We start from the raw sequence: 24,616 nt of genomic DNA, 5'->3' as shown, positions 1-24,616 counted from the left end.
TTAATCTCCAGGTAGAAGTTCATTCTCAGGGTTTAGCAATTACATGTGCGCGCAAACACACACACGCACACACACACACACACACACACACATGCACGGTGGAGATTGAACCAGGAGCCTCATGCATGCACATACTCTACCACTGAGCTACATCCCCAGCCCCCATACTGCTTAATTTTCTGGTGAACTTTAATGAGATTAAGATGTTTTAGGAAGCATTAGTATATTCTATATATCTGAATCTGGGACTCTTGAGAATGCAATGGAATACTGTTAATAATTATGTCAGTTAATAGGTATAAAACAAAAGCCCCCAGGTTAACTGGACTACATAGCTATTCCTATTATAAAGAAATTTCCCCAGGATCAAAAACAAAGAGGAATCTGAACACCAAACCATGAATACACATCAGAGATGACAGGTACTCTCACAGCCAGTCCTGTGAAGATTGGAGGAAACATCTGTATATGCAGATATCTTTAGCTATAAGTATATGTATATATCTGTGCATCCTGTCTTGTGCACAATACACACTAGTTATATTACTCTGCTCTACCCACTAGGAGAATAACTCTTTAGGAGCTTCACAAATCGTATTCTGATGATAAAATTACTGGCAGGCCCTCTAACTTGAAAAAGTCCTTGTTTACACTTAGAATTCAGAATATATTTCAGTTTTAATAAATCGAATTTGTTTTTGAAAACAAAATGCTCTCCAATTTATTTTCTCAGATCTGGCTGCATTATATTTGGTGTTCTCAATTAGTGAGAAATGTGAATCTTAGCTAGTGGTAAATTTCTAAATCTTTTCCCATCTACCAGACTTTTATGATTTCTACTACAATCTGGAAATGTGGTTCTCAGAACACCTGCAAACACCCTTCAGCACAGACACATCAGACTCACAGGGTAGGCTTCAAGAGATTCAGAGTATGGTACCCAGGATCTTCTAACTCTACTCAATGCAGGAATTTCCTTTTCCTTTTTTACCTTTTTTTTTCACCTGGGAATTGAAGTCAGGGGCACTGAGTTACATACCCAACCCCCCCCCACCTTTTGAAAATTGAGATGGGATCTTATTAAGTTGCTGAAGCTGGCCTCAAACTTGTGATCCTCCTGCCTTAGCCTCTAGAGTCCCTGGAAATACAGGTGTGCACCATCAGACCCAGCAATGCAGGGATTTTTAACACTGCTATAAACAGAATAACAAAAAGTTCACCCAGTTCACCTGATTGATATTTAAACTTGATCCTAGCACGAGAAGCAATCGTCCTCAGTAGTAGATTAACTTGAACCTCTAGAGACTCCTTACCCCCCCCCCAAAAAAAAAAAAAAAGAATATATGTTTAACTCTTTATCCCTGGTCCTTGTGACTGTGACCTCATTTAGAATTAAGGTCTTTGCTGATGTAATTAAGTTAAGAATCTTGGGATACAGTAATTCGGTATTTAGGGTGGATCCTAAATTCAACCATTGTGTCTTTATAAGAGAAAGGAGAGGAAGACACAAGGCCCAGAGACAGAGAGGGGAGGGTCATATGAAGGCAGAGGCAGAGACTGGAGTGATGCATCTATAAAAAGCCAAAGAATCCTGGAGCCACAAGAAGCTGCAAGTGAGGAGAATTCTCTCCAGGAGTTCTGGGAGGGTGTTTTTCCTTGCCACACCTTGATATTTTGACTTCTGGCTTCTAAAACATTGAGAAAAAAAATTTCTGTTGTTTTAGGTCTCCATGGGGTAATTTTTAAAAGCAGCTCTAGGGATACAATATATTCTTCACAATCCAAATTTCAAGAAATCAAATTGTAGGGAAATTCTACATTGCTCTTATTTTTCTAAGAGTACAAATAACTATGTTAAAACATTACATTAAGAATACAGTACATCAGGGGATCCAAAATGGCGGCCGGCGAGGAAGCAGCACTTTCAATATCTCCACATTAACGGGATCAGAAAGACCCATTAAAACAGCTACATTCTACTTACTGAGGAACTTCTAGCAAAATTCCGTTAAAAGGAGACCTGCCGGGAATTAGTAAGTTTATTAGAAGTGACAGTTTGTCCCAGACAAGTGAATCTTGGCCGGCCACGCGGGTGCAGAGGTCCAACCCCGCGGCCAGTGGCCGCTTCTACAAGCGGCTGGCGGCCCAGAGCTGCGCGGCGAGAAGGGTCCCCACCCAGCCAGCAGATAGCCCCCGCCATCCCGGCTCTCCTGGCGGCGCCACTCTCGCTCTGCAAATGGCCACCCCGCCCACCCGGCTCTTAGCCACGTGGGCGCCACGTGCCCGGCTCTACAAGCAGCCCCCAGCAGCCCGGCACAGCGAGAAGGGTCCCCGCCTGGCCCGGCAGACGGCCCGCGCCCTCCTGGCTCTGCTAACGGCCCCACCCACCCGGGCAAACGGCTCCCCCACCCTGAGACGACGTGAAGGGAATCTAACCAAGCCTTTATGAAATAGCGAACTGGGAACTAAAACCAGAGATTGTGTCAGACCAGAGACAAGCCAGTTCCACCCCTCCCTTCAGACACTCTGGCAAGGAGCCAGGGTCCCGCCATAGCAGAGAGGGGAAGTCACCAAAGTTCGGCCAAAGAGATTCCTTCCCAGCAGAATCTACTTTAGCAGGTGTGTGACTCCCACCCACATCAGATACAAACAACTGGGAAACTTCAAAATCTCTCCGTGGGCGTGACCATAAGGGCCAAAGGACTCTCGACCCCCAACTCCCCCTACTGCCAGTGACAAGGGCGTGACTGTAGGGGCAGAGGGAAGCAGAGAAGACTCCCCACCCCCAAATCCCCCAACCGCCAACTGAGAGGGCGTGATGGTAGGGGCGGAGGGAAACAGAGGACACTCCAGACCCCCAACTCCTCCTACCGCCAGTGGAGTGGTCGTGATTGTAGGGGCTGAGGGAAGCAAAGGGGATCCTCGACCCCCAACTCCCATTACCACCAGCAGCGACACCAATGGTCTTAGCTGCCAGATTCTGAAGGTGTGCCCACCAAAGGGGTCCGGAAAAATTAAACAATTGACTCCCAGACCACAGCTCCACAGCACTGGGGCTTAGATGAATGACAGAGAGAGTGCTCAGTCTTTAGGGAAATAGAGCACTCAGTGGGGCTGAAAGTGTAACCAGATCCTTGGGGAACCACCTCCGGTGAGCAGGACCTGGCTGGCTGGCAGGAGGAAGGGGAGGAGGGGCCGTAGAAGTGAAACAGCTCTGGACCAACAGGATTGAGAGACTCCCAGGAGCTGCCTTACAGGGATTGCTGTTGACACATTGAGGGCAAAACTCAGCCCGGAGGGCACAGCTTTGCCTACGGGAAGAGAAGAAAATGGATCTCTAAGACCTAATTTTATTTCTTATTTCATTTTATTTTTTCTCTCCCCTTTTCCCTCTTTCTTTCCCCTTTCAAGTTTTATTGTTCTTTCCATTCTCCTCTATGCTATCTATCTCCTTCTCCTTCTTTCTTTTCAAGAGCACCTTCCTTCCCCTTCCCCCCAACTTTCATCCCAAGCATTACGTCCTCCATTTTGTGTAACTGTCTAAATGCAAATAGGTGAAGGTTTCGAGGCCGTCTATAGTGCTCCTAAATACCTAGCTTCTACCAACACCCTGATCCAATCGACGGTTAGTATCCCCCTTCAGTAGAGCAATCTTCTAAGGTAGCCAAGACATACTAACCCTTATACCTGCATAGCACCTAACCTAAAGTCCTAAGAACAAAAACCAAACCACTATATGCATACAAAATCCGGAAGTCCTTTATAAATTGAAGGAATCAGCTCTAAAGTACAATAAAGCCCAACATCTATAGGCATAATCTCCCACCACAAAGGAGAGACAACAGAGATAAACAAAGCCAAACAAATGTATAGGAGAAAGCAGTTACAAAGCAGTCAAACAGAGCTGGAAAGTAACGTGAACAACATGAAACAACAAGGGAAAAAAGGATTACAGATAATGCAGGACAACTTAAATCTACAGGAGGACCTAGAAGCATCAGAAACATGCACAGGGAAAGAAATCAAGGCATACCTAACTCAGATGGAACAGAATTTTAGAGAAGACATGAGACAGCAAGTCCAAGAATTGAAAGAATATTTTGAAAATGAACTAAACAAACAAATTCAAACTGCAAAGAACGAGCTTTACCAGGAGATAGAGATCTTAAAAAAAAACAGTAATTTTAGAAATGCAAGAAACCATAAACCAGATTTAAAACGCTAACGAGAATATTACAAATAGACTAGATCAAGTAGAAGTCAGAACATCAGATAATGAAGACAAAGTTTATCAACTTGAAAAGAGTATAGTCAACACTGAAAAGATGCTTAAATCTCATGAGCAATCTATCCAAGAGCTATGGGATCTCATCAAAAAACCAAATTTGAGAGTCACTGGGATAGAAGAAGGCACAGAGGTTCAACCCAAAGGAATGCACAACCTATTAAATGAAATAATCCTAGAAAACTTCCCTGAGATGAAAGATGGAATGGATTGCCAAATCCAGGAAGCCTACAGGACCCCAAACATCCAAAACTGTAATAGACCAACTCCAAGACATATAATTATGAAGATAGCCAACATACAGAACAAGGAGAGAATATTAAAAGCTATGAGGGAAAGGAGGCAGATTACATTCAGTGGTAAACCAATTAGGTTAACGGCTGATTTTTCATCACAGACTTTGAAAGCGAGAAGATCCTGGAACAATGTATTTCAAACGCTGAAAAATAATGGTCTCCAACCAAGAATACTGTATCCAGCAAAATTAAGCTTCAGATTTGACAATGAAATTAAAATCTTTCATGATAAACAAAAGCTAAAAGAATTCACAGCCAGAAAACCAGCACTGCAAAGCATTTTGGGCAAAATTCTACAAGAAGAAGAATGGAAAAATAGTGCCCCAAACCAACACCGGGAGGTATCTCAGTAAAGGGGGAAGAAAAAAACCAAAAAGTAAAAACCTAGCCAAACTAAAATAAATAAATAAATAAACATGACTGGAAGTACAAATCATATTTCAATTGTAACCTTAAATGTTAATGGACTAAACTCACCAATCAAGAGACACAGGCTAGTAACCTGGATCAAAAAAACAAACCCAACAATATGCTGCCTTCAGGAGACTCATATGATAGGAAGACATACACAGGCTGAAGGTGAAAGGTTGGGAAAAATACCACTCACATGGCCCTCAGAAGCAAGCAGGAGTGGCCATACTCATATCGAATAAAATCAACTTCAAACCTAAGTTAATCAAAAGGGATAAAGAAGGACACTATATCCTGTTAAAGGAACTATCCACCAACAAGACATAACAATTATCAATTTATATACACCAAATAATGGTGCAGCAATGTTCATAAAACAAACTCTCCTCAAGTTCAAGAGTCAAATTGACCACAACACAATAATTATGGGTGACTTCAACACACCACTCTCACCATTAGACAGATCCTCCAGACAAAAGCTGAATAAAGAAACTATAGAACTCAATGACACAATCAATAACCTAGACTTAACCGACATATATAGAATATATCAACCATCATCAAGTGGATACACGTTTTTCTCAGCAGCACATGGATCTTACTCAAAGATAGATCATATATTATGCCATAGGGCAACTCTTAGTAAATATAAAGGTGTGGAGATAATACCATGCACCATATCTGATCATAATGGAATGAAATTGGAAATCAATGATAAAAGAAGGAAGGAAAAATCCAGCATTACATGGAAAATAAACAATATGTTACTGAATGATCAATGGGTTACAGAAGACATAAAGGAGGAAATCAAAAAATTCTTAGAGATAAACGACAATTCAGACACAACATATGGGACACAATGAAAGCAGTTCTAAGAGGGAAATTCATTTCCTGGAGTTCATTCCTCAAAAAAAGAAAAAACCAACAAATAAACGAACTCACACTACATCTCAAAACCCTAGAAAAGGAAGAGCAAAACAACAGCAAATATAGCAGAAGACAAGAAATAATTAAAATCAGAGCGGAAATTAACGAAATCGAAACAAAAAAAACCATTGAAAAAATTGATAAAACTAAAAGTTGGTTCTTTGAAAGAATAAATAAGATCGACAGACCCTTAGCCATGCTAACGAAGAGAAGAAGAGAGAAAACTCAAATTACTAACATACGGGAAGAAAAAGGCAATATCACAACAGACACTACAGAAATACAGAAGATAATTAGAAAGTATTTTGAAAACCTTTATTCTAATAAAATAGAAGACAGTGAAGACATCGATAAATTTCTTAAGTCATATGAGCTGCCCAGATTGAGTCAGGAAGACACACACAATTTAAACAGACCAATAACAAAGGAAGAAATAGAAGAAGCCATCAAAAGACTACCAACCAAGAAAAGCCCTGGACCGGATGGGTATACAGGGGAGTTTTACAAAACTTTCAAAGAAGAATTAATACCAATACTTTTCAAGTTATTTCAAGAAATAGAAAAAGAAGGAGCTCTTCCAAATTCATTCTATGAGGCCAACATCACCCTGATCCCAGAACCAGACAAAGACACTTCAAAGAAAGAAAACTACAGACCAATATCTCTAATGAACTTGTATGCAAAAATCCTCAATAAAATCCTGGCAAATCGAATACAAAAGCATATCAAAAAAATTGTGCACCATGATAAAGTAGGATTCATCCCTGGGATGCAAGGTTGGTTCAATATATGGAAATCAATAAATATTATTCACCACATCAATAGACTTAAAAATAAGAACCATATGATCATCTCGATAGATGCAGAAAAAGCATTTGACAAAGTACAGCAACCTTTTATGTTCAAAACACTAGAAAAACTAGGGATAACAGGAACTTACCTCAACATTGTAAAAGCTATATATGCTAAGCCTCAGGCTAGGATCATTCTAAATGGAGAAAAACTGAAATCTGGAACAAGACAGGGATGCCCTCTCTCACCACTTCTATTTAATTTAGTCCTTGAAATACTAGCCAGAGCAATTAGACAGACAAAAGAAATTAAAGGCATAAAAATAGGAAAAGAAGAACTTAAATTATCACTATTTGCAGATGACATGATTCTATACCTAGAAGACCCAAAAGGGTCTACAAACAAACTACTAGAACTAATAAATGAATTCAGCAAAGTGGCAGGATATAAAATCAACACACATAAATCAAAGGCATTCCTGTATATCAGCAACAAAACTTCTGAAATGGAAATGAGGAAAACTACCCCATTCACATTATCCTCAAAAAAAATATAATACTTGGGAATCAACCTAACAAAAGAGGTGAAATATTTATACAATGAAAACTACAGAACCCTAAAGAGAGAGATAGAAGAAGATCTTAGAAGATGGAAAAAGGTACCCTGTTCATGGATAGGCAGAACCAACATCATCAAAATGGCAATATTACCCAAAGTTCTCTACAGGTTCAACGCAATGCCAATCAAAATCCCAACGGCATTACTTGTAGAAATAGATAAAGCAATCATGAAATTCATATGGAAAAACAAAAGACCCAGAATAGTAAAAGCAATTCTAAGCAGGAAGTGTGAATCAGGCGGTATAGCGATACCAGATTTCAAACTATATTACAGAGCAATAGTAACAAAAACACCATGGTACTGGTACCAAAACAGGCAGGTGGATCAATGGTACAGAATAGAGGACACAGAGACTAATCCACAAAGTTACAACTTTCTTATATTTGATAAAGGGGCTAAAAGCATGCAATGGAGAAAGGATAGCATCTTCAACAAATGGTGCTGGGAAAACTGGAAATCCATATGCAACAAAATGAAGCTGAACCCCTTTCTCTCACCATGCACAAAAGTTATTTCAAAATGGATCAAGGAGCTAGATATCAAATCAGAGACTCTGCGTCTGATAGAAGCAAAAGTTGGCTCCGATCTACATATTGTGGGCTTGGGCTCCAAATTCCTTAATAGGACGCCCATAGCCCAAGAGTTAATAACAAGAATCAACAAATGGGACTTACTTAAACTAAAAAGTTTTTTCTCAGCAAGAGAAACAATAAGAGAGGTAAACAGGGAACCTACATCCTGGGAACAAATTTTTACCCCACACACTTCAGATAGAGCCCTAATATCCAGAGTATACAAAGAACTCAAAAAATTAGATAATAAGATAACAAATAACCCAATCAACAAATGGGCCAAGGACCTGAACAGACACTTCTCAGAGGAGGACATACAATCAATCAACAAGTACATGAAAAAATGCTCAACATCGCTAGCAGTCAGAGAAATGCAAATCAAAACCACCCTAAGATACCATCTCACTCCAGTAAGATTGGCAGCCATTAAGAAGTCCAACAACAACAAGTGCTGCGTGGATGCGGGGAAATGGGTACACTTGTTCATTGTTGGTGGGACTGCAAAATGGTGCAGCCAATTTGGAAAGCAGTATGGAGATTTCTTGGAAAGCTGGGAATGGAACCACCATTTGACCCAGCTATTCCCCTTCTCGATCTATTCCCTAAAGACCTAACAAGAGCATGCTACAGGGACACTGCTACATCGATGTTCATAGCAGCACAATTCACAATAGCAAGATTGTGGAACCAACCTAGAAGCCCTTCAATAGATGAATAGATTAAAAAACTGTGGCATTTATACACAATGGAGTATTATGCAGCACTAAAAAACGACAAAATCATGGATTTTGCAGGGAAATGGATGGCATTAGAGCAGATAATGCTAAGTGAAGCTAGCCAATTCTTAAAAAACAAATCCCAAATGTCTTCTTTGATATAAAGAGAGCAACTAAGATCAGAATAGGGAAGAAGAGCATGAGGAAAAGATTAACATTAAACAGAGACGAGTGGGGTGGGAGAAAGGGAGAGAGAAGGGAAACTGTATGGAAATGGAAGGAGACCCTCATTGTTACACAAAATTACATATAAGAGTTTGTGAGGGGAAAGGGGAAAAAAACAAGGGAGAGAATTAAACAACAGCAGATGGGGTAGAGAGGGAAAATGAGAGGGAAGGGGAGGGGAGATAGTAGGGGATAGGAAAGGTAGCAGAATACAACAGTCATTAATATGGTATTATGTAAAAATGTGGATGTGTAACCGATGTGATTCTGCAACTTGTATTTGGGGTAAAAAATGGGAGTTCATAACCCACTTGAATCAAATGTATGGAAGATGATATGTCATGAGCTTTTTAATGTTTTGAACAACCAATAAAAAAATGCATAACAATAAAAAAAGAATCCAATACATGATAATATAGATGTCTCTGTCAAAAGGTATATCTCCTAACAAGTACTACTTAATTAAAATATAAAAGGCATTTTTCTAATAATAACTGTACTTGACAATTACATAGGGTCAGGTAAAATGATAACCCAGATTTCAGATAAATAATATTTTAATATTTGTATTTTCCCAATATTATTTGAGACATGTTTATACATATGTATGAAAGACAATGTATTATTTATCTCAATTGCAGATTTAACAAGGCATCCTATAGTTCTGATTTCGAAACCTGGAACCATCAATTGGAATAGGGAAAACACACATCTCACTCAAAGTCACACAGCTAACAAAATGTGGAACTTGGCTTTGACCTCATGTGTGTCAGTTTCCCAAGATCATGCACTTTGTGGTTAATCAGGCTGCCTAAAGAAGAGCTAGTAAAACCCAGGAAATGGTAGTACTATTTCAAGAAGCCATCTGGATGTTCTGGAAAAGGGGTAACAAAAATGTAAAAATGAGGGCAGCTGAGGCTGCCTCTATGACTACTACGTATGAAGGAGGATTCTGGAGGAACAAAGTCCAGCATTCCAGTGATAGTGGTAGAGGTGGAAATGAGTTTTTTCCTCCCATTCTCCTGTGCAAATGTGATATGAGGCATAGGGGATGCAGACATTTTTGTCTTGCTGGGTAGAAGATAAGAACATTGACATAAAACAGAAGGGAGACCAGCAGAGTAGAGGCAAGGGAACAGTGGGATGGAAGGGGGAGAGAAAGAGAAAGTACTGGGGACTGAAAGGGAGAAAATTACATTCCATGCACATGTGATTATGTCAAAGTGAACTCCAGTATTATTAATAACTATGATACACTACTAAAATCATAATAGTAATTTTACAGCAATGCTTTTGTGGTCCACAGACCAAAGAATGGCCTTACGGAATCCTGCTGGATGACCATAAACAGACTCTAAGAGTCCAGTAAAAAATACTGTCAGGCCATAGAAAAGCAATTGGGAAGGGCACCTTTCCTGTGAAAAAGGAATATCAACATCAGTGGGATAAATGAAGAGTGTAGTATGTGCTAATTCTAATGGCTTTGCAAGGGTCTTATTCATTGTTTTTCAACCTGCACACACCTCCCAGACACCATCAGTTTTAAAACTTCCAAAGGTTTTGTTGTTGGTGGTTTGTTTGTTTAGCCCCTGCCTCAAAAATGATCCCAGGTCCTGCTGAACATTCCCTTGAACCTTCTCTCATATGTTCCTTTCCTTCTCCACTTCCATACTCATAATCTCAATTCAAGCTCAAAACTATAATCCCACATGACTGCAATGCTTTCTTCTAACTTTAAGTATCCATTTCCATCTAATTATCCTACCAGCTATATGTATATAAATTCATAAATCTACAATGACCCAATACCATCTATCCAATCAAATGTTTAACACACTTATTCAGAGATGGGTCAAAGATGTTTATTCAACCCCAAAAGTAACTCAGGTTGCTTCCTCCCTGTAATTATCTCTTATTGCCCTTATCCAATTAAAATTTCACAAATGCAAAAGTAAGGTAAACTGGTGAAACTGAATTAGAGTTCACCTTTTAACATTTTGTTGTATTCTTCATTCTTGCAAAGTAATATTTTCTCTCTTTTTGTTCTTTTTTCCCCTCTCCCATTTTTTTCTTAAATACACGCCCCACCAAGTTTCCTGAAACTTGTTTCATATTTTTGTCAGTAATAACTATAGAGAATAATTTGAGATCCCAAATTGTGGAGAAACAGGGAATGTTGAAATGAGGTTGTGCACACACCTTTCAAAAGATAGAGATGATTCAGTTCAGATAAATTGTGTCTTATGATGGGAGTTTGCCTGATGTTCTCTTATGATTTTGTCAAGCTTTTGCATTTTGACAAGAATGCTACAGAAATGATGGGTGGTGCTTGGTGTACCTTATCAGGAGCTATATGTTGTCTGCATGTCTCGTTACTTCTGAATCACCTTTGATCACTTGGCTAAGGTGGTGTCTTCCACACTTCTCTAGAGTTAGTATTTTTGCTTTTGTAAGTCATTCATATCTTGCAGAAAAATACTTCAAAATGCTGCAAATACTCTGTTTCACATCATAATTTTGCACAGGTAACTTTAGCATTCATTGAAGATTTTTGCCTACAACGATTGTGATTTAGTGTTTGTTAAAAGGTGATTTCTATTTTCATCTTCCCTTCTTCACTCATACATTGAAATTCTACTATAAGGAAAAGCTGTACCTTCTCTCTCACTTATTCTTTTATTCAATCATTTATTTATCAGTATGAAATCAGAGATATTTATTATATCCCACATGTTATACTACATTAGTACCATTATTTATATTGTTGCTGAAATTGTCCCAGTTTTGGACATTAGGAGTTTCTTTAAGTTGGCCCTATGCAATTTTGACATTCTGCCACCAACTTCAGAGCATTGCCTTAGTTCCTGGCAATGCAAGATGTTCCAGGCTCATCTTGTACTTTTCCTGCATCAGGTCTGAAGTCAACCATTCCTCCAGGAGCCCTGATTACTGTATTAGGGAAATTCTACTTACAAACAAATACCTAGGCCCTAGGTGTGTTACTATTTTATCATTAAACCTTTGTTCCTTTGTTATGGCTTCTGGGCCCTTTCAGCAAATAGATGTAGGAAACACACACACACACACACACACACACACACAAACACACACACACACCTCTATCCATTTGTATTTATATCTGTTTGAACACATATTAAAACCTATTAGTTCACATCATTACCTAATACCACAAGGATCATTCTAGACTTACCCATTTCCTTTTTTGCCCATATTTGTATTGGTGTATTATAATAATACATAATAGTAGGATTCATTATTACATATTCCTATGTGCACACAATATACATAATTTGCTCAACATCTTCCCCAGTACCTCCCTTTCCTTTCCATCCTCCCTCCTCCAGGTTCCATTCCTCTACTCTACTGGTCTCCTTTCTATTTTCATGAGCTCCTCACCACCTCCCAACACTCTGACCCCCATTTTTTCTCTTGAGCTTCCACATATGAAAGGAAACATACAAGCCTTGATTTTCTGAGTTTTGATTATTTCACTTAATATAACACTCTCAAGTTCCAGTTCAGTCCTCTTTATTAGCCTTCTCCTTTCCTGTATTTGTAATTTCTTTCTCCAAGGTTTCTCACTACCTGGCTCACATTCGCTACAATACATTTACTTATTTGCTAGCTCCTAGCATACACATTCATCTAAGAATTGATAATAATGCTCCAGTACGCAATATTTCTGTTTATTTATTTTTAAGTTTTATAGAATATAACACTACTTTTTTACATCGTTTCTTAGATTAGTTATTTATTCAACAACTCCCGGAGGTGTAGTTATATTTCTTTCTGAGTTCCTCCCATGCCCTATTGACTTTAACTAACCAATCTAGTCATTATTTTAAGGTGCTAAATATTGCCATAGTTGGAAACGTACAAGAACTATGGTTTACTCAGGGAAATATTACTCCTTCCTCCCCCTTTTACCTTATTCCCATCCCCTATTCTTGTCACCTGATCTTAGTTACATTCTGCATGTTATCAATTTTATTCATTTCTGATTTTCTTCCTGTTCTTCTTTTTGTACAAATTAGAAGAAAATGCAAAATTTCTTATATGATTTTTTCTTACATGAAATGATGCATATTTTGATATTCTTTTGAACATTTCCTAAGTAAACTTAATATATCTTCTACAATTTTCCTTATTAATTCCTAAAGATTTTTCCTTCTCTTTTACAGCTGCATGCTCATGTGGATGTACTACAGTTTATTAAACCTTGCCCCCATTAATGGCTATTAGGTTGTTTTTAAATTTTTATAATTATAAACAATTAATACATTGTAAATGAATATATTTTAAATTACTGAGGGTTTATATAGGAATAAAATTTTTATCTCCAGTTCAGTGGTTTAATTCTGTTTTAAAAATAATATATTGAAAGCAGCTTGAAAACTAAAAAAAATGTTATATGAAATAATCTTAATACTGTGCTAATAACATTGTTTTCTTTTGGTAATCTAATTATAGCTTACCTGAAGTAGTTCAATCCAATAAAAATTTCTCCTCACCTACTAGACCAGATGTTTAATTTTGAAATCTTTCCCATCTGTTCTAACATTTTCAATCAGCATTCATTAAAAATGTTCTAATTACTAAAAAGATAAAATTATTTGTTCTTGTTCAATATTGCTTGTATTTTGTTATAGTGTAGTTTTCTATTATTAATATGACAAAAGCAATATTTGAAAAAATGTTCTACTTACTAATATTTACTTAAAATTAAAACTATTATAGTTTTTAATCATAAAAAACCACTATTATATAAAAACATTTTATCCCTTTGGAGATAGAAGACATAAATTTAGATTATAGCCTGTTTTGTTTTGGGTTTTGTTTTGTTTTTGGTACCTGGGATTGAACCTAGGGGCACTCAAACAAGCACTGAGTCACATCCCCAGTCCTTCTTATATTTTAAGACAGGGTCTCACTAAGTTGCTTGGAGTCACACTAAGTTGCTAAGGCTATCTTTGAACTTGCGATACTTCTGTCTCAGCCTCCTGAGCTGCTGGGATTACAGACATGCACCATGTCCAGCTAGACTATAGTCTTAATCTGGCTCCTTCTATTCCCTAAGTATGGATATCTGTTAGGATAGAAGGAGAAAAACTGTATCATAGAATGTTATGGGTCACTCCAGTGGTATAATGACAAAATAGCATAGGTTTAGGGACTTTCCTCCCTCCCAGCAGGAGAATTTTCACCAAAACTCTGCTTCTTGTGAGACTGGAAGCTTTCCGGGATCTCCAGGTATCTATCTCCTGCATGGCTAGTAATTAAAATTTATGAAGGATGCTACATAGTCTATTTGGGAATTTATCCCTGATCCTGCCTCTACACTGGGTTTAGGAATCCCTCAGGTGCTCCAGCCTAGTTTATCAGGACACTGCACTTACAATCTAAGGAGTATTTATATTGTCCTCTGCCTCATCATGGCCTACAAAAAAACCTGTTCAATCCACCAAGTCCTGTTTAATCCTATTGCAAGGTCCAACTAAGTCTCAAATAGTTATTTGATGGAAAGCTCTAAAGTTTTAGTGAGATACTAGTCCTGGATTTTGCAATTTCAGTAGATTTAACTGGGTCTACTAAAAAGTAACTTCTGGTATAGCTTCAAATAGACACCTCATCTATGTAACCACCTGTTCCACTGATCATATACAAATAGAGTCTAACTTGTCAGCAGTGTGGGAAGGACCTTGCTGTCTGGGTCAAGTAGGTCATGGTTTGGAACCTGCATCAAAACCTCTTTCTCCATGGTCAGAGGAGTGAGGTAATATATCAAATTGCATCATTAAATCCAAACTTCTCAAAATTACAATATTACAGTTTTTACTCAAACTTAAGCAGTCATAAAGGAAGCAATCTTTCTCACAAATACACAAAAAAAGCATCTAGGTGATATTGTTCTTATGTTCATACCTCCTCGATCTCGGGCAGCTAAACTTTGACCCCTTCTTAATGTAATGTCCAACTGGTACATTCCGGGATCAGCCAAAGGGACATCTGCATTACTGGTTCCAACAGTGTTTATTTTCTGGAAAACAAGAAATATACAAAATATAAGTTTATTATCTTTGTTCTTTTTTCTTAGTGGGAGACTATATGTAGCTTAAACCAAATTGTAAGAATTAGACAATAAAAAAATCAACTTGTGATTTCACACAGTAACATAATCACTCAGTTTTCTGAAGGTTTTGAAATTCATAAAATTCTTTAGACTTAAAATTAAAACATGGCCATTATAGAAATGTCCCATTTTAACTCACTAGAACATATACAATATGAAAAACATTTCGTATGGAAGACTACATAATTTATCTAAAAAGATTAACAAAGGAATAGTCTCTAAAAGTAAAAATACATTAAATGATGAATGGAGAATAAAGATGTACAGAAGCTGATTTCCATATAACTGAAAATTAAAATTAAAATGATTTATTCAGGAGACTTTGTTGACTCATTTACCTATGCAAAAGATCTCGGACTGATGGATTACACACTTCTATTTCAGCCCCAACATAAAATATGACATAATTGTATGGAAATAAATTCTCCTAGCATTTTGACAGTATTTGCAAGAAACAAATTCTCAATGGGGCTGAATATCTAATGCTCCTTTCTATGGAGCATTTAAAAAAAAAAACCTTTGCAAGGCTACCTCTATAGAATATTTTTAGCAACAACACACTCTTAATAAGTCACTAGGCATTGAGTTACAAAAACATTTGCAAGAGGAATAAGTATTAAAAAAACACAAAAAACATTCAGTAAAAATTTTAGAGGTCAAATCTTATATCTCTTCCATTTTGTATAAGTAGGAAAGTTATTTTTCTTCCCATGTTTGATATTATTTTAAATTTTATGATTTTTTCTGTTTAAAAACAAATGTTATTTTGTTTTAAAATATGCATAGATAATAGTTTGGGTCCTTTAGTTCCATAATTCACATGAAATGCAACTATAAAGCAGTATTTTTAAAATTTTTATTGAGATATAATTCACATAAAGTAAATTCACCTTACAAGTGAGGCATTATATTTTTTCTGAAGTTTCAGGACCAAGCTAAGAAGATTTCCTTTTGTAACAGTTATTATTTAAAATGAGAAGCAGCACAACTTTGATTGATAACCTGGAGTCATCATCTCTCCTCTGGTAACAATAAAGAATTCACTTTGCTCCTCATAGTCTCCTTGTTTCTATAAATGACATCACCATTCCCTAATCACTCTGGCTAGAAATTGCTGAGCCATCTTTGAACTCCTTCATTTGCCTCCCACTCACATCCAAATAGCTGCCAAGTACCATCCACCCCATTTCTGTGTTATATTTCACAACTGCCTTTTTCTGTGAATTCCTATTACCACTAGTTTGGATCACACCTTGAAACAACAGAGAAATAAAAAGTAAATTTCAATCCAATTGTTCTAGTCCTGTAGTTACCAATTATTACTTTTGAAAGTTCTTTACAAACATATACACATACTAGTGTTTTAGTCAGTTTTTTGTCACTGTGACCGAAACATCTGACAAACAAGTTTACAGAGGGGAAAGTTTACTTAGGGCCTCCTGGTTTTAGAGATATTAGTCCACAGATGGCCAGCTTCACTGCTTGGGGCCCAAGATAAGACACAATATCATGGCAGCAAAAGAAAGCAGTCCAGGACATAGCTACCAAGAAGCAGAGAGAGTTCCACTCACCAGGAACAAAATATAAATCCCAAAGGCATGCCCTCCAAGACCTACCTCTTCTAGCTATACCCGACCTACCTACAGTTACCACAGGATTAACTACTGCTTAGGTTAAGGTTCTTATATAATCATTGCACCTCTAAATTTTCTTGAGTTTTGGGGAGATACCTCTTACCTAAACTATAACACATAAGTTTTTGTGTGGTTTGTGGTTAGGTTTTGGTTTTAATTTTTAACAAAGCTAATATTATATTATTTTCTCCATTTTAACAATTTATTTAAGAAAAATATCATGGCATTTTTCTGCCCACAGATTGATCAGCTTCTCCCCCCACCTCTAATTTTCCAGCTTTAATGAGGCATGAATAACAAAATTGTGTGACTCTATGATATACAATGTGACGATGTGACATACATATATTTTGTGAGATGATTGTCATAATTAAGTAGTTAACATATTTCTTACCTCATCTAGTTAATCTTTTTCATTTTGTTTTATTTTGTGGTGACAACATTAAACAAATTTCAAGTATAAAATTCAGTATTGTCACCATGCTATATATAGACATCATGCTATATATTGGGTTCCCTAAATTATTTATCTTATACTGAAAGTTTACATCTTTGAGCAACGTTTTTCCTTTTCCCTCATCCCCTAAGCCCTGGTAACCGCTTTTTGTTTTAGGAAAAGTATCTTCCCAGTGTGTCAATACCATAGTTTCTCTGTTATTTCCCTATTGACGAGTAGTCATGTTAGTTTCAGTGTTTGCCACTAAAAGGACTAGTAATCTTATTTCTCTTACAGGATATTTTTTCTCCCAAAAATTAAATCCTTGACACTCCTTTCAAAAATGTGTCAGAGTACCTCTTTACAATAACTAATCAGCATATGATGTTACTAATTATTCTAACTTTTCAAGTTTTGTGAGCAAAACACATTATATACCTTTAAAACATATTTTCAGAGGTATGTTCAGGTGTCTTGAAATCGGGGTAAAGGATAAAAGAGTGACAAATGTTTATGGGCCATGCAGAAGACATCTATCTGGAAAGAGGAAGTCAACCAATGGCTTCTAAACAACTTCTCAAAAAACAGTTTGTATGAGAGTCTAATTCATAATCAAGATTTGAATTCAGATTCCTGTACTGTTGCTGACATGGACATTGTGTTTCTAAGCAGTTTATTAGGTTCTTTTATACATATTGTTTCTGAGTAAACAAATCTATTAATGAATATTAATATTAGATAGGCTTAGTACATTCTTTAAAAAATGGAATGCAATCTGCAGAAAAAATAAGTGATTTTCTACTCACCCCACCTTTAAAGACACAAAAGTTTGAATGCTCAGATATCTGTAACTTTTGTAGTCTTTGTTACACTATTCAATTGCTTCTGGAACTTTAGACTACATAATTTATAAAGTACCCTGTTTTATATTTTAAAATGTATACTACATGTTATCTGAGGTTAAGAAATTTTCAAAGGTAATTTTAGTTACTTCAGAGTGTCCACTCCTGCCATTTTAGAATTTAACAGTTAAGACACAATTTCATAAATAAATATTGATAATTGTTATGTCTTGTTGGTTAATGGTTCCTTTTAACAGTATATAATGTCCTTCTTTATCCCTTTTGATTAACTTAGTCTTGAAGTCGATTTTATTCGATATGAGGATGGCCACCCCTGCTTGCTTACGAGGACCGTGTGCATGGTATATTTTTTCCCATCCTTTCACCTTCAGCCTGTGTATGTCTTTTCCAATCAGATGTGTCTCCTGGAGGCAGCATATTGTTGGATTTGTTTTTTTAATCCATGATACCAGCATATGTCGCTTTATTGGAGAGTTTAAGCCATTAACATTCAGAGTTACTATCGATATATGGTCTGTACTTCCATCCATGTTTGATTATTTATCCTTTTTTAAAAAAATTTAGTTTGTTTCTAAACATTAGAAAAACTAGGGATAACAAGAACTTACCTTGACATTGTAAAAGCTATCTATGCTAAGCCTCAGGCTAGCATCATTCTGAATGGACAAAAGTTAAAGGCATTCCCTCTAAAATCTGGAACAAGACAGGGATGTCCTCTCTCACCACTTCTATTCAATATAGTTCTCGAAACACTGGCCAGAGCAATTAGACAGATGAAAGAAATTAAAGGCATAAAAATAGGAAAAGAAGAACTTAAATTATCACTATTTGCAGATGACATGATTCTATACCTAGAAGACCCAAAAGGGTCTACAAAGAAACTACTAGAACTAATAAATTCATTCAGCAAAGTGGCAGGATATAAAATCAACACGCATAAATCAAAGGCATTTCTGTATATCAGCGACAAAACTTCTGAAACGGAAATGAGGAAAAACACTCCATTCACCAAGCCCTAAAAAACAAATGCCAAATGTCTGCTTTGATATAAAGAGAACAACTAAGAACAGAACAGGAAGGAAGAGCATGTGGAAAAGACTACAGTAAACAAAGACGAATGGGGGGAGAGAAACGGAGAGAGAAGGGAAAGCATATGGAAATGGTAGGAGACCTTCAAGGATACATAAAATTATAAGAGGCTATGAGGGGCAAGGGGGAGGGAAAAAAAAAAGGGAGAGAATTGAACAACAGCAGGGGAGATAGAGAGGGAAGATGGGAGGGGAGGGGAGGGGAGGGGGGATAGTAGGGGTTAGGAAAGGTAGCAGAATACAACAGACACTAATATGGCATTATGTAAAAATGTGAATATGTAACAGATGTGATTCTGCAATCTATATTTGGGGTGAAAATGGGAGTTCAAAACACAATTTGAGTCTAATGTATGAAAGATGATATATCATGAGCTATGTAATGCTTTAAATAATCAATAAAAAATTAAAAAAAAAAAGAATATGTATTCTGTAGTGTTCTATATATGTTCATTAAAATATGCTGGTTAATTAAGTTTAAAAAAAAAACAATATCCTCAAAAAAAATAAAGTACTTGGGAATCAACCTTATTAATAAAAGAGGTGAAAGATTTATACAATGAAAACTACAGAACCCTAAAGAGAGAAGTAGAAGAAGATCTTAGAAGATGGAAAAATATACCCTGTTCATGGATAGGCAGAACTAACATTATCAAAATGGCGATATTACCAAAAGTTCTCTATAGGTTTAATGCAATGCCAATCAAAATTCCAATGGCATTTCTTGTAGAAATAGATAAAGCAATCATGAAATTCATATGGAAAAATAAAAGACCCAGAATAGCAAAAGCAATTCTAAGCAGGAAGTGTGAATCAGGTGGTATAGCGATACCAGATTTCAAACTATATTACAGAGCAATAGTGACAAAAACAGCATGGTACTGGTACCAAAACAGGCGGGTGGACCAATGGTATAGAATAGAGGACACAGAGACTAATCCACAAAGTTACAACTATCTTATATTTGATAAAGGGGCTAAAAGCATGCAATGGAGGAAGGATAGCATCTTCAACAAATGGTGTTGGGAAAACTGGAAATCCTTATGCAACAAAATGAAACTGAATCCCTTTCTCTCGCCATGCACAAAAGTTAACTCAAAATGGATCAAGGAGCTTGATATCAAATCAGAGACTCTGCGTCTGATAGAAGAAAAAGTTGGCTTCGATCTACATATTGTGGGGTCGGGCTCCAAATTCCTTAATAGGACACCAATAGCACAAGAGTTAATAACAAGAATCAACAAATGGGACTTACTTAAACTAAAAAGTTTTTTCTCAGCAAGAGAAACAATAAGAGAGGTAAATAGGGAGCCTACATCCTGGGAACAAATTTTTACTCCTCACACTTCAGATAGAGCCCTAATATCCAGAGTATACAAAGAACTCAAAAAATTAGACAATAAGATAACAAATAACCCAATCAACAAATGGGCCAAGGACCTGAACAGACACTTCTCAGAGGAGGATATACAATCAATCAACAAGTACATGAAAAAATGCTCACCATCTCTAGCAGTCAGAGAAATGCAAATCAAAACCACCCTAAGATACCATCTCACTCCAGGAAGATTGGCAGCCATTATGAAGTCAAACAACAACAAGTGCTGGCGAGGATGTGGAGAAAAGGGTACACTTGTACATTGCTGGTGGGACTGCAAATTGGTGCGGCCAATTTGGAAAGCAGTTTGGAGATTCCTGGGAAAGCTGGGAATGGAACCACCATTTGACCCTGCTATTGCCCTTCTCGGACTATTCCCTGAAGACCTTAAAAGAGCATGCTACAGGGATACTGCCACATCAATGTTCATAGCAGCACAATTCACAATAGCTAGACTGTGGAACCAACCCAGATGCCCTTCAATAGATGAATGGATAAAAAAAATGTGGCATCTATACACAATGGAGTACTATGCAGCAATAAAAAATGACAAAATCATAGAATTTGCAGGGAAATGGATGGCACTAGAGCAGATTATGCTTAGTGAAGCTAGCCAATTCCTAAAAAACAAATACCAAATGTCTTCTTTGATATAATGAGAGCAACTATGAACAGAGCAGAGAGGAAGAGCAGGAAGAAAAGATTAACATTAAACAGAGACATGAGATGGGAGGGAAAGGGAGAGAAAAGGGAAATTGCATGGAAATGAAGGGAGACCCTCATTGCTATACAAAATTACATATAAGAGGTTGTGAGGGGAAATAAACAAGGAGAGAAATGAATTACAGTAGATGGGGTAGAGAGAGAAGATGGGAGGGGAGGGGAGGGGGGATAGTAGGGGTTAGAAAGGTAGCAGAATACAACAATTACTAATAGGGCATTATGTAAAATTGTGGATGTGTAACCGACATGATTCTGCATTCTGCATTTGGGGTAAAATTGGGAGTTCATAACCCCCTTCAATCTAATGTATGAAATATGATATGTCAAGAGCTTTGTAATGTTGTGAACAACCAATAAAAAAATAATAAAATTAAAAAAAAAGAAGTTGAATCCATTTCCAAAAACTTCCCACAAAGAAAACATTAGACTTTTCTTAATCATTTAAGGAAGAAATAATTAGGTCTTATGTAAGTTTTTTTTCTTTACAATAAAGATTGAAATCATACACACCAGTTTATTTTATGAGGATGGCGAAACCCCAATACTAAAAATGTCAGAGACATTACAAGAAAAATTATTGACCAAAAAAAAAAAAGACACAATTTCACTGGACATGTATTTATTGGCTATGTTCATTTTTTCTTTTACAGAAAATTCATCTTTTGTCTATGTTCATTTTCTCATTCATATCCTCTGTTCATTTTTCTATTAAGCTGTCTTTTATATGGCATGTAAGAACAGTTTTTCTATCATATATATTGCAAATATTTCCTTCCACCTTGTTTTCTGTCTTTGATCTTTGGGCAGTTAAAGCTTTTTTTTTCTTTTATAACTTCTACATTCTTTTTCTAATTTACTTTTCCTTCCCTCCCTTCCTTCCTCTTGCCTTCCTTTTTTTATTTGCTTCTCATGATGCTGAGGATCAAACACAGGACCTTATACACACTAGGCAAGTGCTCTACCACTGAGCTTTATCCCCAGATCCTTTCTTCATTTCTTATCTTGACTAGAAATATTTTACTACATCATGAAAATATGTAGTTATTTTCTTGTATTTTTATAATTTTAATTTTATGCACATCTCTAAATCATCTGAACTATATTTTAAATGTACTGTGTAAAACAGGAACTTAAGTATTTCTTCAAATGTTGGTTGGATTGAGAGTCAGCAGGTGTAATACTACCTATTAAAAAGCCATTTCTATTTACAATAAAGTAAGTTATCATAGGTATTTGGATATGCTCCTGAAATTCCTATAATTTACTTATTTTTGCATAAATACCATACCATTAATTACAATGACTTTTAAAGCAAATTTAAATATCTATTAGAATATGTAGCTCCACATTTCTTGTTTTTAAAAAGTTGCCTGGTTATTGTTGCTTTTGCGGTTTTTGGTTTAGCTAGGCCAGAATCACAGATTGAATATCAATTCTTCCACTTACAATAAGTATATGTGAGTTCTTATTTTTCAAAAATGAAACAAATTAAAAGGAACAAGATTTTGATATAAACTTCATTGAATTTCTATTCTTATATGGAAAGGACTTATAGTTTCATAATACCAAATACTCCTCTCAAAGGAAAATATAACTTTCCATTTCCTCAGATCTTGTTTTATGATATTTAATAAAATGATATTATTTTCTTCATAAGTCTTATGCCTATCTGGCTAATTTTATTCTTGGGTTTCATTTTTATTGTAAATGAAGTATTTTTTCGTTTCTATTTTGATCAGGAAATAATAGTATAATTATGACCTCATCATGTATAATTGACAAATATTATTTTGTATACTGACTTTGTCTACTATCACTTTGAGTTGTCTGTGTATAAAATTGTCTGTAATATAATGCCAGTTTGATTTGTATTTTCTAATGCTTCAATTACTTATTTCTTATTGTGTTTTCATCAAAGAGTATTTAAATAGAAGTAGTCAATTTCTGAATATTTTATTTTAATGTCTTTTAGTATTTCAGTATTAAACATGTTGCTTACCAAGCTTAAGCTTTTTCTTCTACTCTGATTTTACTTGGAATTTTAAAAAGTAGCTTCTGAACCTTATCAATAGGTTTGGTGCTTCTATTGATAAGATCATAAGATATATGGAATTTGGGGTTGGTAGATTTAACTGTTCTTTTGCCTTTTTATTAGTTATTTTTAGTTAAATATAAAAATAGGATTCATTTTGACATAATTACAAAAGCATGGAATATAATTTGTTCTAATTCAAGCCATAGTACTTCCTCTTTCCCTCCCCTCCTCCCTCCCCCTACTAATCTTTCTGCCATTTACCCATAGTTATTTTTTCAATCAATATCTTATGGATGTACATAATGGTGAAATTCACGGTGGTATATTAATATATGACATAGGAAGGTTCATTCCCTTGTCTTTTCCTATTTCATCCCTCCTCCCTTCCCTTCATTCTCCTCCATCTAGTCCATTGATATTTCTTCTATTTTGATGGAATCCCCTGCATTTTCCTTTCCCTCTTTCTCCCTCTCCCTCCTTCACTTTCCTCCCTTATTCTGGACTAGCTTTTAGTTGGTAGATTTTTCTAACAGTGAATCATCTTCATATTTCTGGAGTAAACTTTACTTGGAGTTGTGAGTTAGTTTGCTGTGATGCACAGTCCTGATTGTGTTCAAAACCATCTACTGTACCCCAGCATACTTGAGAATATGTCTACTTCTCACTGAAGGATCCACAGCCCCCATTTTATACCTTAAACCTATTTTTCCAAAACAATCTTTGACTTTTCTCTTTCATATACTTTGGACCATTTTCCTTAATAGAATAGGACTTAAAATCAATCACTCCTATCTTCATCATTCTCTCCACCAGGACTGCCCCCACCCTCTTGTTTTCTATGTCTTCCCACCAGTCTTCGAGTCTTCTTTCATGAACATTTAGTATCTTTATTTTCCATTGCTACATTATGTTTCGAATGTCATATCTTCTGTTTTAGATTTCAAACTTTTAAAATCAGGGAACAGAGTAAGGATCAAATTGATTGAAAATTGATAGAGGCTATAAGAACAGATGTCTTTAATGACACATGATCTAGCTGAGTAGAAACCTACGTGAGGATCTGTAACAAAGCTGATAAGCGATGGGCAGTTTTGTTCTCTCTCTTCTCCTAAGCTTGTGCGTGACACAGAATCTGTGCTGGCACCTTCTTTCTGGAGGAACTCAAGTATACCCTTAGAATCCTTCTCTACAAAGCACTCTAGGCAGCTGTAGCCAAATCAAATTTGACATTTAAAATGAATGCTGTCTACTAAGAAGTTATAATAAAAGATAGACTGCAAGATGATGAAAGAATTAAATCATTTGGAGAACAGGAAAGATGCAAGTTATTATGGGAGAAGAATCTGAGGGGTACGATTTTGACAAGGGAAGATTTGCAAGACGAGAACATCAGGAAAAATCAACCTGATGGTGAGTAGTTTGCAGAAAGTGCATCACTGAGTTGTATGAGAAATAAGATAGAA

At 36.4% G+C, this 24,616-nt stretch overlaps 1 protein-coding gene across 8 annotated transcripts in view; it reads right to left on the bottom strand.

The window, feature by feature from the left end:
- MCTP1 (multiple C2 and transmembrane domain containing 1) overlaps positions 1–24,616 on the bottom strand; it is a gene marked incomplete at its 5' end in the record, with an annotated part of 531,499 nt that overhangs the window by 276,414 nt on the left and 230,469 nt on the right. For all 8 annotated transcript variants that reach the window (XM_081287709.1, XM_081287710.1, XM_081287711.1 and 5 more), the window contains one exon: positions 14,789–14,903. In XM_081287709.1, the coding sequence (XP_081143835.1) occupies positions 14,789–14,903 (115 nt within the window). The remainder of the gene's footprint in view (positions 1–14,788; positions 14,904–24,616) is intronic.

The sequence above is a fragment of the Spermophilus citellus genome (assembly GCF_964194105.1).
Source record: "Spermophilus citellus genome assembly, chromosome: 1".
NCBI classification, from domain to species: Eukaryota; Metazoa; Chordata; class Mammalia; order Rodentia; family Sciuridae; genus Spermophilus; species Spermophilus citellus.
The sequence above is the reverse complement of the archived record's forward strand: the minus strand, read 5'-3'. Positions and strand labels throughout refer to the sequence as shown.